We start from the raw sequence: 13,137 nt of genomic DNA, 5'->3' as shown, positions 1-13,137 counted from the left end.
AGTTTTGGGCCCCATATGCGGGAAGGAATTAACTGGTGTTGGAGAGTCCAAAGGAGGTAGATGAGAATTCAGATTCAGATTCAGATTCAGAAAACTTTATTGTCTGTCGTAACTGAAAATCTTCTTTGCCGTGGCTCAACATACAGACAGGACAATGTACTGATAAGCAGTCATACAACACAGATTTCTGAGAGCACACACAGTGTGTATCGATCTTAAAAGCAAATATAAAGATTAAAAACTGTAAAAATAGACAAGATAAAAGTTGTGGATACGTGTAAAGTGACAATGCGTCAGGGTTAATTTGTCCATTGTTCATTTTTTATTTAAGCTGTTTATGGCAATGGGTATGAATGAGTTTTTGTGGATGTTTTTCTTGGGTAGGGGGACTTTATATCGGCGGCCTAATGGCAGAAGTTGGAAAGACTTGTGCAGGGGGTGGGTGGGATCCTGTGTAATGAGATTGGCTTTCCTTTTAACTGCCTGGGTGTGGAGTACTGATAATTGATCTCAGGGATGACTGGGTTAATGTATGATGAGCATTTGACGACTCTGGGCCTGTACTCGTTGGAGGTTAGAAGGATGAGGGCAGATCACATTGAAATGTACTAGTGGGAGAGTTCACGTTCATAAGTTATAGGAGTAGAATGAGGCCATTCGGCCCATCGAGTCTACTCCGCCATTCAATCATGGCTGATCTCTGCCTCCTCGTCCCATTTCCAGCCTCCCCTCTGCCTGTCCTGCTATGAAATTCCTCAAAGAACTCCAGCAGATTCATCAGGCTAGATCTTCCCTTCACAAAACCATGCTGACTGGCCTATTTTATCATGAACTTCTAAGTATGGCGTAACCTCATCCTTTATAATTGACTCTAAAATCTTACCAAACACCAAAGTCGACAAACGAGCCTATAGTTTCTGCTACTCTGCTTTGCTCCCTTCTTGTACAGCGGGGTGAGATTCACAATTTTCCAATCTTCACGAACCATGCCTCAACTCCCAACTCTAGTGATTCTTCAAATACCACAACTAATGTCTCCACAATCTCTGAGGTCCCCCTCCTTCAGAACCCCGGACTGCAGTCCATCTAGTCCAGGTGACTTATCCACCCTCAGACCTTTCAGTTTTCCTAGTGTTAATCCTGGCTAAATTGAAGCAGATAGGACATTAAAATTGAGTAAAGGCTTCTGTGCTGCTAGGCCATTTTGGTCAAATGAAATGTGCCTTTTGCAGAACTGGGACAAGCTGCTGAATGATGCCAGTTTGTCTGTGGCCTAGATAAGAGCTGCAGGGAAAGAATGGGACATCTGCAGATTATTACAATAAGGTGTTAATTGCATGGAACTGATTGGGTCAATCATGCAACCAGATGTACATAATGTAAATAATGTTGCGAAGCCTTATTTGGATAGTTGTTGATTGGTTAAGGTGTTGTGCTTTGTCTGGGTTATCTGAATCCCAGGGCACATGTTGCATAACTCATCTCTGTTAACTTCCATCTAGAAGCTTCTTCAAATAAATTGTATTAGTTACTGTGTTATTTGGTTAGGGAACTGTCTATCATGTACTGTGTTAATCGCTATGTGTTATTAGATTGTATAGAAACCACCCCTTTGTGGTTCGGCCCCTCAAGGTTCGGGGACCTATAAAAGGTAGCTCCCACGAGGTCCGATATCGATCTTCTGGAAGAACGCTTGGGACTGTGTGACCTTTTGGAGTGTCTCTGCTTGCACGAGGCTAGAAGTGCTTGGCCAAGCAGATACAAGGATCGAACCCGCGGTGGTTGGATATTGTATAGGGGAATTTGTGTTGTGTTATCCCAAATAAAGTTTAGTTGCTCAAGTGCTTGATTCAGTATTTATTTTATTGACTGAAACTAGACTGGGATGAGGTTAGAACGAGCTATTTACACTAGCACCTTCTCCATAGTAATCACCACTCCACTAACTTCCACCCCCTGACTCGCAGGGATTGCAGGCACATTGCTGGTGTCTTCCACTGTGAAGACTGATGCAAAAAAGCGATTCAATTCCTTTGCCATTTCTTGATTTCCTGCTATCCCTTCTCCTGCAGTATTCTCCAGAGACCCAACGTCCACTCTTGCCTCTTGATATATCCATAGAAACTCTTGCTATCCTCTTTTCTATTATAGGCTAGCTTATATTCACACTTCACCTCTCCTCTTCCTATTGTCCTTTTAGTTACCTTTTGTTGTTCTTTAAAAACATCCCTAGAGTCAGGCTTCCCACTAATCTTTGCAATGTTATATGACTTCTCTGGGACCAGAGGGCAGAGCCTCAGATTAAAAAAGATGCACCTTTAGAAAGGAGGTGAGGAGGAATATCTTCAGCCAGAGGGTGGTGAATCTGCAGGAGTCACTGCAACAGACAGCTGTGGAGGGTAAGTAATTGGGTATTTTTATAGATTGATAGGTCCTTGATTAGTAAGGGTGTTAAAGCTTACCAGGAGAAGGCGGGAAAATGGGGTTGAGAGCAAAAGATAGATTAGCCATGATAGAATGGCAGAATAGACTCGATGGGCTGAATGGCCCAATTCTGGTCCTATGACTTATGGAGGAATGGAAAAGGAGACAAAAGGAGCTGCAGCGTTGGAAGGGGGGGATTGTCTATGATAGGGTGAAACCAGGGTGGCCATAGGGCTCAGCTACAAACTAGGTTATCGGGTCAATGAAAGGGTGCAGTTTGAGAGTGTGAACTTAGTCAAATGCAGCGGGGATTGTGAAATGTGGTGCCAGAGGACTTGCCCAGTAGGTCAGGCAGGGTATATTCTGGAGGGCTGCAACATGCCCAGGCAGAAGATGAGGTGATGTTCCTCAACCTTGCATTGTGCCTCTCTGCAGTACTTCAGGAGGTCACAGTGAGAGTGGGATGGTGATTAAAGTGGCAGAAAAGGAGGTCAGGGTCACCCCTGTGCACTGAATACAGGGGCAGCATGGTGGCCCAACGGTAGAGTTGCTGTCTTAGCACCAGAGATCTGGGTTCGATCCTGACTGCAGCCTGTACGGAGTTTGTACGTTCTCCCTGTGACCTTGTGGCTTTTCTCTGGGTGCTCCGGTTTCCTCCCACACTCCAAAGACATATTGGTTTGTAGGTTAATTGGCTTCAGTAAAATTGTAAATTGTCCCTAGTGTGTAGGATAGTGCTAGTGATCACTGGTTGGTGCTGTATCTCTAAAGTCCCTAGTCTAAGCCGTGGCTCAATCTGCATTTGGTTTATTCAGTCAGAGGAGACCAGACTACGTACACTGAATGCAGTCCAAAGAAAGATCCTGACACAAAACAGTATCTGTCCATTCCCCCCACAGATACTGCTTGATCCTCTTAGTTCCTCCAGCACTTTATGTTTTGGCTACGTGCAGTAGTCTAGTTGAGAAGAACTGCAAGTGAAGTGTGATGCACCTGGAAAAACTGTTTGGGCCACTGGATGGTGTGAAGGGACCATCGTTTTGCTGAACACCTACAATTAGTCTGCCTTGGCCTACATGATCCACCAGTTGTCAAACACTTTAACTCTCCCTCCCATTCCCATATTGACCTTTCTGTCCTGGGCCTCCTCCACTGTCAGAGTGAGGCCACAGGCAAATTGGAGGAACAGCACCTCATATTTTGCATGGCCAGCTTACAACCCAGCGGTATGAACATTGAATGACCACATTGCCCCTCTCTCTGCCCCCACCATAGTTGCCCTGCTAGTTCCATTCATATATATTCCATACAGTTGCATCCATATATCCCTCCGTTGTCATCTCTTCCACAGCCAACAATTGACCAATGTGGGCTCCACCTTTCCTTGGTCATCTGTGCCAATTCTGATTTAGAAACATAGAAAATAGGTGCAGGATGAGGCCATTCGGCCCTTCGAGCCAACATCGCCATTCATGGCTGATCGTCCCCAATCAATAACCCGTGCCTGCCTTCTCCCCATATCCCTTGATTCCACTAGCCCCTAGAGCTCTATCTAACTCTCTCTTAATAGTTCTGAACCTTTTTATACCTCAAGTTTCCCCCCAACCCCCCCCCCCGACTCCCAGTCTGAAGAAGGGTCTTGACCCGAAACATCACCTGTACCCTTTCTTCAGAAATGCTCCCTGATCTGCTGAGTTACTCCAGCATTTTTTGTCTATCATCTCTAATATTAGCTCGGCTTGTACGTATTTCCCCTTTGTTTGTGTCTGGGAGTAGAGAGCAGGCCAAGACATGCTGGGTACGTTCTCCTGCCTTGCATTTCACAACCACAACATTCATGTTTTGAGGTTCTTTCGTCTATGTTCCTTACTCTCTGGTGATTCCTATTAAGCATTAACTAGATAATCCCCATAATCATCCTGATTTCACTCCAACAGAGGCATTTCCTCCCCACTCCTTCCTTCAACTTTACGAGCTTCTTTGTGTCTCATTTTTGATTCTGGACAAACACCCTCCAACCAGAAGCGCTGGCACTGTCTCTTCCCACAGTTGTGGCCCGACCTGCTGACTATTTCCAGCACTTCCTGTTTTTGTTTTGGCTGTGTTTCATGACGTGTCTTATAATGTTATAACACTTGTGTTATAAAGTGAAAAAGAGTAGGCAAATGGAAAATAACCTTCACGTTCGTTTTTTGTTTAGTTTAGAGATACAGCGCGGAAATAGGTTCTTTAGCCCACGCCGACCAGCGATCCCCGCACACTAACACTATTCTACACACACTTCGGACAATTTACCATTTTACTGAAGTCAATTAACCTACAAACCTGCACGTCTTTGGAGTGTGGGAGGAAACCGGAGATCCCGGAGAAAACCCACGCGGTCACGAAGGGAATGTACAGATAGCACCTACAGGCAGGTTCGAACCCGGGTCTCTGGCGCTACAAGGCAACAGCTCTACCACTACACCACCGTGCCACCACGCTGACAAATATCTAATAACACCTTAGAATCTTACAGTTTAAGAACGAGAGTGTTTACAGGTAAGCTTACTTCTTACTTCTACCAGTAAATTTCATGAAGTGAAACATAATTACCTGGTTCCTGATTTAACAACTGAGGATCTTCTGTGTCTTCTGTGCCTGGATCTGTGTTAAATAAGAATGGTTAATATTAGTTGCACATTCACTCAATTTGAAGGCAATTAGCTGGAACAATTCCAGGGGATACTTTTTAACCTGACATTCAAAATCACCCTCTAGTTGGTTCATTAAAAGCAACATTGTTTCTCGGGAGCCAAAGCCAACTCTACCCTTTATACATTAATTTTCCTTGCGCTAATACTTCTGTACAAGCACTTTTTGTATTGTATTGTATTGTATTGTATTGTATTCAAATTTATTGTCATTGTCTCAATTTGAGACAACGAAATGAATTTCCCTTACAGGCAGTATTATAAAAAAAAACATAAATAAATAAATAAATAAATAAATAATAAACATGTTAAAAATAAAATTGAAATTGAATTAAAAAAAAGCACAAACACAGAAAGTCCACGACACAACATAACATAAATGGCAGCAAGGTGAGGATGGCACCATAGTCCAGTCAGCCTCCCCTCCCTGTTCATCCGTGGTCGGGGCCACGTTTTGGTGTATTTTTCTGCTTTTCAAGGAACACCGATTAAAGAATGAGCAGAGACATTATATCCAAAGTGTATACAATGCCAATGTTAGCAAAAAGGATGTATTTTTGTTGGGGGTTCTCTATTAATTGTATATAGTTCAAGGGAAAATCAGCAGACACCTCAGGGAATCACCATTCAAGGTGGTCCACAGCACAGGGTCTCTAGAGTTCCTGTGGAGGTTGCAACAAACATACAACAAAACTTCACTGTGACTCCACACCACTGTATTTTGTCTTTCAGTGTTTATCTTAGAGACACAGCACAAAAACAGGCTCTTCAGCCCACCGAGTCCAAACCAACCAGCGATCCCCATACACGAGCACTATCCTACACACGCGGGACAATTTACAATTTTTACCGAAGCCAAATTAACCCGACAAACCTGTACGTTTTTGAACTGTGGGAGGAAACCCAGGCCATCCAGGGAAAACCCAAGTGGTCACGGGGAGAACGTACAAACTCTGTACAGACAACATCCATGGTCAGGATTGAACCTGCGTCTCTGGCGCTGTAAGGCAGCAGCTCTACTGTGCACCAAGGTGGCATAGCAGTGGAGTTGCTGCCTTACAGTGCCAGAGACCCGGGTTCGATCCTGGCTTCAGGTGCTGGTCTGTGCAGAGTTTGTACGTTCTCCCCGTGACCTGCGTGGGATTTCTCCGAGATCTTCGGTTTCCTCCGACACTCCAAAGGCGTACAGATATGTGGGTTAATTAACCAGGTATAACTGGGTTTTTTTTGTCCCTAGTCTAGGATAGTGTCAATGTGCGGGGATTGCTGGTCGGTGCAAACCCGATGGGCTGAAGGGCTTGTTTCCGCGCTGTATCTTTAAACTAAACTTAACCAGTAACTAAAAGACATTTAACTAGATGTCCCTCTTCTAACCTCTCCCATCACGCAAAATGTATTGAAGTGTGAAAACGCACACCTCCAGATTCAGGGGCAGTTTCTTCCCAGCTGTTATCAGGCATCTGAACCATCCTACCAAACAACGAAAACCATTGAACTACTATCTATCTCAGGGGTGGGGAACCTATTCATGTTGGAATGCCGCATTAAGTTACATGTAATCTAATCAGGCCGCATCCAAGAAACTTCAATTAGATATACTTCAAAATGTACATTATTTTGTTAAAATAGCCCTCATGACTTACTAATGTTTTAATTGTGGGCGTCTGTTGGGGAGGATTATTTTGTTGAATCTTCTTTTACTCTTTGGTATTTGAAATACGTTCATTTTAAGATTAAAATAAAAAATAATAAAAGACAAACAAAAACATACTAATAAAAATAAAAGGATTTGGTCTACAAAATTTGGATTCATTCAAAAGGCCGCACTTAATGGCCGAGAAGGCCACAGGTTCCCCACCCCTGATCTACCTCATTGCAGACTCTCGGACTATCTCTGACTTTGATCTTGCATATATCATTATTCACGTTATTCCCTTCAGCATGAAACCGTATAATGTGGATGGCTTGATTGTATTGCCTTTCTGCTGACTGGTTAGCACACAACAAAAGCTTTTCACTGCACGTGACAATAAACTAAACTCAAACAAACTAGATTCAACCTCTAAGTACCTAGCATTAATGTCTTCCCAAATATTAAAAAATGAATCCTGCGCATTTGTACCACATTGTGTCACATCCCCAGAGATGGCAGAAGGTGCCTTCTGTTGTAAGTACAGCTTTGAATGGTTAATCCTGTCTCCTATCTGGCAGCTGGCTTCCAGCACAACACAGAAGAGTGACATAATGATCCGGAGGTTAGTCCATACATGAATGCGTGGGCTGCAGATAAACCAGCTGAAGCTGCAGCAACTCAGGGCAGTACGTTACAAAAACATCAAAGTAGATCTGGGATTTTACATGGAAGCAAGACAACCATGCTGACTAACCAGATAGGGAAGGAAGTTGGGATAAACTATATTCAGGAATATCAGGAGCTATGGGGAGAAGGCAGAAGAATGTGTTTGAGAGGCAAAGATAGATCAGCCATGATTGAATGTCAAAGTAGACTTGATAGGCCTAATGGTCTAATTCCGAACCTATCACTGAACTATGAACTAATTTCCCCCATAGTTATCCTTGAAAGAACATCCTACTGGTGCAGCAGGTAGTGATCATCATAAGATCATAAGGCATAGGAGCAGAATTTGGCCATTTGGCCCATTAAGTCTGCCATTCGATCATGGCTGATCCATTTTCCCCTCTCAACCCCATTCAATCTTTGGCACCCTTACTAATCAACAACCTATCAATCTCCATTTTGTAAATACCGAATGACTTGGCCGTCTGTGGCTATGAATTCCGTACATTTATCACCCTCGGGCGAAAGAAAACCCTCTAATCTCCATTCCGAAGGCACGTGCTTTTATTCCTGGTCTCTCCCACTGCTCTCCCACATCCTCTACGCCTCCACTCTATCTAGGCCTTTCGTTATTTGGTGGGTTTCGATGAGATCCCGCCTCCTAAACTTCAGCGATAGGACGCAAACAAATGCTTTTCACTGTTATTTCGGTAAGCCTAACAACAAAAACTAGACTAAAAATCAAATAAGTCGTTGAGTCATACTGCACACAAACAGGCCCTTCAGCCCACCGTATCATGGCAACCATCAAAATCTCTCTGTACCGATTCCACTTCCCAGGATTCGGCCTGTTGCATGCCATGCCATCAACTGCTAGTCTCATTATTTCTTATTGAATTATTTTTCCATGCAGATCACCGTCTTATTGAATTGAATTGAATTGAATACATTTTAGGAGCCAAGTATGTATACATGCAAGGAATTTGCCTTGGTGCTTTGCTCGCGAGTAACAACATGATATACAGTAGACAATTAAAAATAAAACATTATAATCTAAACATGTGAAGACTGAAATAAAATACAAGAGCCAAAGGAGGTTACAGAGCAGAGTTACTGCTCGTGGAAAAAGCTGTTTTTATGTCTGACTGTGGTGGCTTTGACTGTGGACTCGCCTTCCAGAGCGAAGCGCTTCAAAGGAGTTGTGGCCAGGGTGAGAGGGGTCAGAGATGATCTTACCAGTCTGAGATGATCTTATAGTCATCATGCTGTTTGGAGGAGCTAATTGTGTACAGACTGCCCGGCATGATTCCCCTTGTTTATTTCAGAAATCTACCATGGAAACAGGCCCTTCGGCCCACCAGAGTCCTTGCTGATTATTGATCACGCATACACAATAGTTGTCGTTCTTTTGCATCCATTCCCTAAACTTTAGGGGCAACTTTACAGTTGGCCAATTAACCTGTGCAGCTTTGGGATGTGAGAGAAAACTGAAGCAGCCGGAGAAATCCCATGCGGTCACAGGGAGAACATGCAAACTCCACACAGACAGCACCAGAGATCACAATCGAACCCAGGTCTCTGGTGCTGTGTGGAAGCAACTCTGCTAGTTTTGCCACTGTGTTGACTGCACTGCAAAAGTACTTTAGAAGCTTCCTGAGGTAAAGATAGGTGCAATTCTTCATTTTCTTTATTGAAGTAGTTATTATGCACATATATGTGAAATAATCATTCAGTAATCAGATTCTTCATGTTAATGCTAAAATTGAAAGATCAATATAAATAAGTAGAACATTCAGCAAGGTCTCCAAATCTGAGGAAGGACATTATTGCCATAGAGGGAGTGCAGAGACGGTTCACCAGACTGATTCCTGGGATGTCAGGACTGTCTTATGAAGAAAGACAGGATAGACTTGGTTTATACTCTCTAGAATTTAGGAGATTGAGAGGGGATCTTATAGAAACTTACAAAATTCTTAAGGGGTTGGACAGGCTAGATGCAGGAAGATTGTTCCCGATGTTAGGGAAGTCCAGGACAAGGGGTCACAGCTTAAGGATAAGGGGGAAATCCTTTAAAACCGAGATGAGGAGAACTTTTTTCACACAGAGAGAGGTGAATCTCTGGAACTCTCTGCCACAGAGGGTAGTTGAGGCCAGTTCATTGGCTATATTTAAGAGGGAGTTAGATGTGGCCCTTGTGGCTAAGGGGATCAGGGGGTATGGAGAGAAGGCAGGTACGGGTTACTGAGTTGGATGATCAGCCATGATCATATTGAATGGCGGTGCAGGCTCGAAGGGCCGAATGGCCTACTCCTGCACCTAATTTCTATGTTTCTATGTTTCTATGATGGGTTAGTCTAGAGTTAGACATACTTAAATATTATAGACAATAGAAAATTGGTGCAGGAGACGGCCATTCGGCCCTTCGAGCCAGCACTGCCATTCAATGTGATCATGGCTGATCATCCCCAATCAGTACCCTTTCCTGCCTTCTCCCCATATCCCCGGAATCCGCTATTTTTAAGAGCCCTATCTAGCTCTCTCTTGAAAGCATCCAGAGAACCCGCCTCCACCTGAGGCAGAGCATTCCACAGACTCACCACTCTCTGTGAGAAAAAGTGTTTCCTCGTCTCCGTTCTAAATATTAGTTTGTTTATTTTTTATCAATAATGCCAACACATCAATTTATTGAACAATGGAAAAATAAATTACCTGAATCTGCCTCGGATGTGTCCGAATCTTCACATTTTTATTCAACATCATTGAGAATTTTAGGTGTAAAAGAAATAGAAAAAATAATCATGAAATGCACCAATATTAAACGCAAGATAAGCATGCCTTAAAAATTCAAATCTGTGAAAGTAATATTTCAAAGTATTATTTTAATGATTAGTTAAATATTTTGTTGCATTGATGAAGTTAACTCAATTAAATAAGTCCAATAATATTTAGATACAGAGGCACATGAGACTGCAGATGCTGTAATCTGGCGATCCAGTGGCAGCCCACCAGACAGCATCAAACTCCAGGTGAAGGGTCTCGACCTGAAACATGAACTGTCCATTCCCTCTATAGATGATGCCTGACCCAGTAGCTCTCTTTTTTGCTCTGTATTTAGAAACAGCTGTCTGGTGTGCTCAATTCAATTGCCGTTTTATTTTAGTATCAAAAAACAAATATCGAAAGCTGGACTACCTTAACATTATCTAATCAGACATTTATACTGAAATAAATGCACCCTATTGTGTTGGTGTATGTGTATTATTGCTGCAGGATAATCTGAACGTTGATGTGCATGAAACAAAGTGCGTGTTTCAACTTAATAAACCTGCCTTTATCTGATTCTAGTGTTATAAAACATACGTTAATTAGTATCTAATCTAAATATTAGCTGATCACTTTTTGTGCTGAAATACATGCACCCTTTGATTCTGGATACCACTAGGTTCAATAGCTTGAATGCAGAGAAGCGTGAGAAACAGGGAAGGTGTTTCAGCTTACCAGACTCCACCTTTTCAGATTCTGCAGAACTTTCATCGTCAGAACCTGCGCATAAGAAAAGAGAGATAATAAAATATCCATAAAAAAACTACTTTGCTGATCCGGGCCACAAAAAGCTGATAGAACTGAGGGCAGGTGCCATAACATTTAAAAGACATTTGGGCAGGTACATGGATAGGGAAGGTTTAGAGGGATATGGGCTAAAGGCAGCCAGGGGAACGAATGAATAAATACTTTATTGTTACACGACAGGTCACAGTGAAATTCTTTGCTTGCGAACCCTAGGTATGCAAATAGTTGCCACGTAAAGGACGCTGACAACGTGGGACTAGTGTAGGCGGGGTATCTAGCTCAGCATGGGCAAGTTGGGCTGAAGGGCCTGTTTCCATGCTGAATGACTGTATAACTCTAACTGCACCAGGGTGATTAAATGAACCATGGAGCCCCATATCAGCCAATTTGATTGAATGAAGGAATACTTTATTACCACATGCGATGAGTCACAGTGAAATTCTTTGTTTTGCATGCCATACACCAAGCATGCAAAGTGTCACCAAGTATAGGGCGCCGACACAGTTACAAAGTGCTCAATGTAGTCACAATGATCTCCCCTTGTTCTCGCAGTCCACACTAGATCCCTCTATGTTATTGGAGCCGCCCCATGCGGCGTCCATCTTTGTTCTCTCGGCAGCCCCCCCCCCTCATTACCTCCCACCATTACCAGGTCTCGCCATTTGTTGGGAGGAATTAGTTACATAACATAGGCATGGAAAGGAGTCTCTCTTTACAGAAGCCAGGAAATACAAGAAAGCCACGCAGTTCCGACAATAATGGTACTTTATTGTTACATGGATCTAGGTACAGTTTGCATACAGTTCAGTAACAGTCTTACTATACATTTGGAACAATTATACTTAAGTACCAGAGTGCAGGAATGTTTTTTGGGAAGGGCCATGAAGGAGATTAAATGAATACATTTAGTTCAGAGATACAGCATGGATATAAGCCCTGCAGTCCACTGAGTCCATGATGACCCATATATTAGTTCTATATCTACCGAGTCCACGTCAACCATCGATCAATTGTCAACATTAGTTCTATGTTATCCCACTGCCCACACACAAGGAGCAATTTACAGAGGCCAATTAACCTGCAAGCCCACAAGTTATTGCAGTGTGGGAGGAAACAGGAGCACACCAAGGAACCCCAGGCAGTCACAGGGAGAACGTGCAAACTCCACACAGACAACACCCGAGGTCAGGATTGAACCCAGATGTTTGGCACAAAGAAGCAGCAGCTCTGTCGTTGTGCCACTGTCCAAACTGGTTAACCATAGTGTCAATTCTCATACAGATCCTTGGCCACCACTTAAATCCTCCCTTGTTCCTTATTGATCGTTGTTAGATCCTTGTTCATCAGTCACCGAAAGTAAGCATGCAGCTACAGCAGGCAGTGAAGAAAGCTAATGGAATGTTGGCCTTCATAACAAGAGGAGTTGAGTAAAGGAGCAAAGAGGTCCTTCTGCAGTTGTACAGGGCCCTGGTGAGACCACACCTGGAGTATTGTGAGCAGTTTTGGTCTCCAAATTTGAGGAAGAACATTCTTGCTATTGAGGGAATGCAGCGTAGGTTCACAAGGTTAATTCCCGGGTTGGCGGGACTGTCATATGCTGATAGAATGGAGCGACTGGGCTTTTATACACTGGAATTTAGGATGAGAGGGGATCTTATTGAAACATATAAGATTATTATGGGATTGGACATGCTAGAGGCAGGAAACATGTTCCCAATGTTGGGGGAGTCAGAACCAGGGGCCACAGTTTAAGAATAAGGGTTAGGCCATTTAGAACGGAGATGAGGAAAAACGTTTTCACCAAGAGAGTTGTGAATCTGTGGAATTCACTGCCTCAGGCAGTGGAGGCCAATTCTCTGGATGCTTTCAAGAGAGAGTTAGATAGAGCTCTTAAAGATAGTGGAATGAAGGGATATGGGGAGAAGGCAGGAACGGGGTGCTGATTGTGAACGATCAGCCATGATCACAGTGAATGGCGGTGCAGGCTTGAGAGGCCTACTGTCTATTATCTATTGCCTAGTAAATGTTAGGGTCTGGTGACATGATTGACCCTCTAGCCTACATCCTTGGTTTTTGCCATGTTGCTGGTATTGACTGCTCAGCTAGAAGCTGGACAGATGGTCATATTTGGCCCATCATGGACAAAAGTTA

General features: G+C 43.3%; 1 protein-coding gene across 2 annotated transcripts in view; it reads right to left on the bottom strand.

Annotated features, from left to right (window-relative positions):
* The window catches only part of si:dkeyp-97b10.3 (NACHT, LRR and PYD domains-containing protein 1b allele 3), an 84,673-nt gene that overhangs the window by 45,191 nt on the left and 26,345 nt on the right, over nt 1-13,137 (bottom strand). For both annotated transcript variants that reach the window (XM_055646364.1, XM_055646365.1), the window contains exons 4-6: nt 10,915-10,959; nt 10,126-10,152; nt 5,020-5,070 (exon numbers count right to left, since the gene is read on the bottom strand). In XM_055646364.1, coding sequence (XP_055502339.1) covers nt 5,020-5,070; nt 10,126-10,152; nt 10,915-10,959 — 123 coding nt within the window. The remainder of the gene's footprint in view (nt 1-5,019; nt 5,071-10,125; nt 10,153-10,914; nt 10,960-13,137) is intronic.

Source organism: Leucoraja erinacea, chromosome 14 (genome assembly GCF_028641065.1).
Source record: "Leucoraja erinacea ecotype New England chromosome 14, Leri_hhj_1, whole genome shotgun sequence".
In the NCBI taxonomy this organism is placed as follows: Eukaryota; Metazoa; Chordata; class Chondrichthyes; order Rajiformes; family Rajidae; genus Leucoraja; species Leucoraja erinaceus.
Note: the sequence above shows the minus strand (reverse complement) of the source record. Positions and strands in the feature narration are given on the sequence as shown.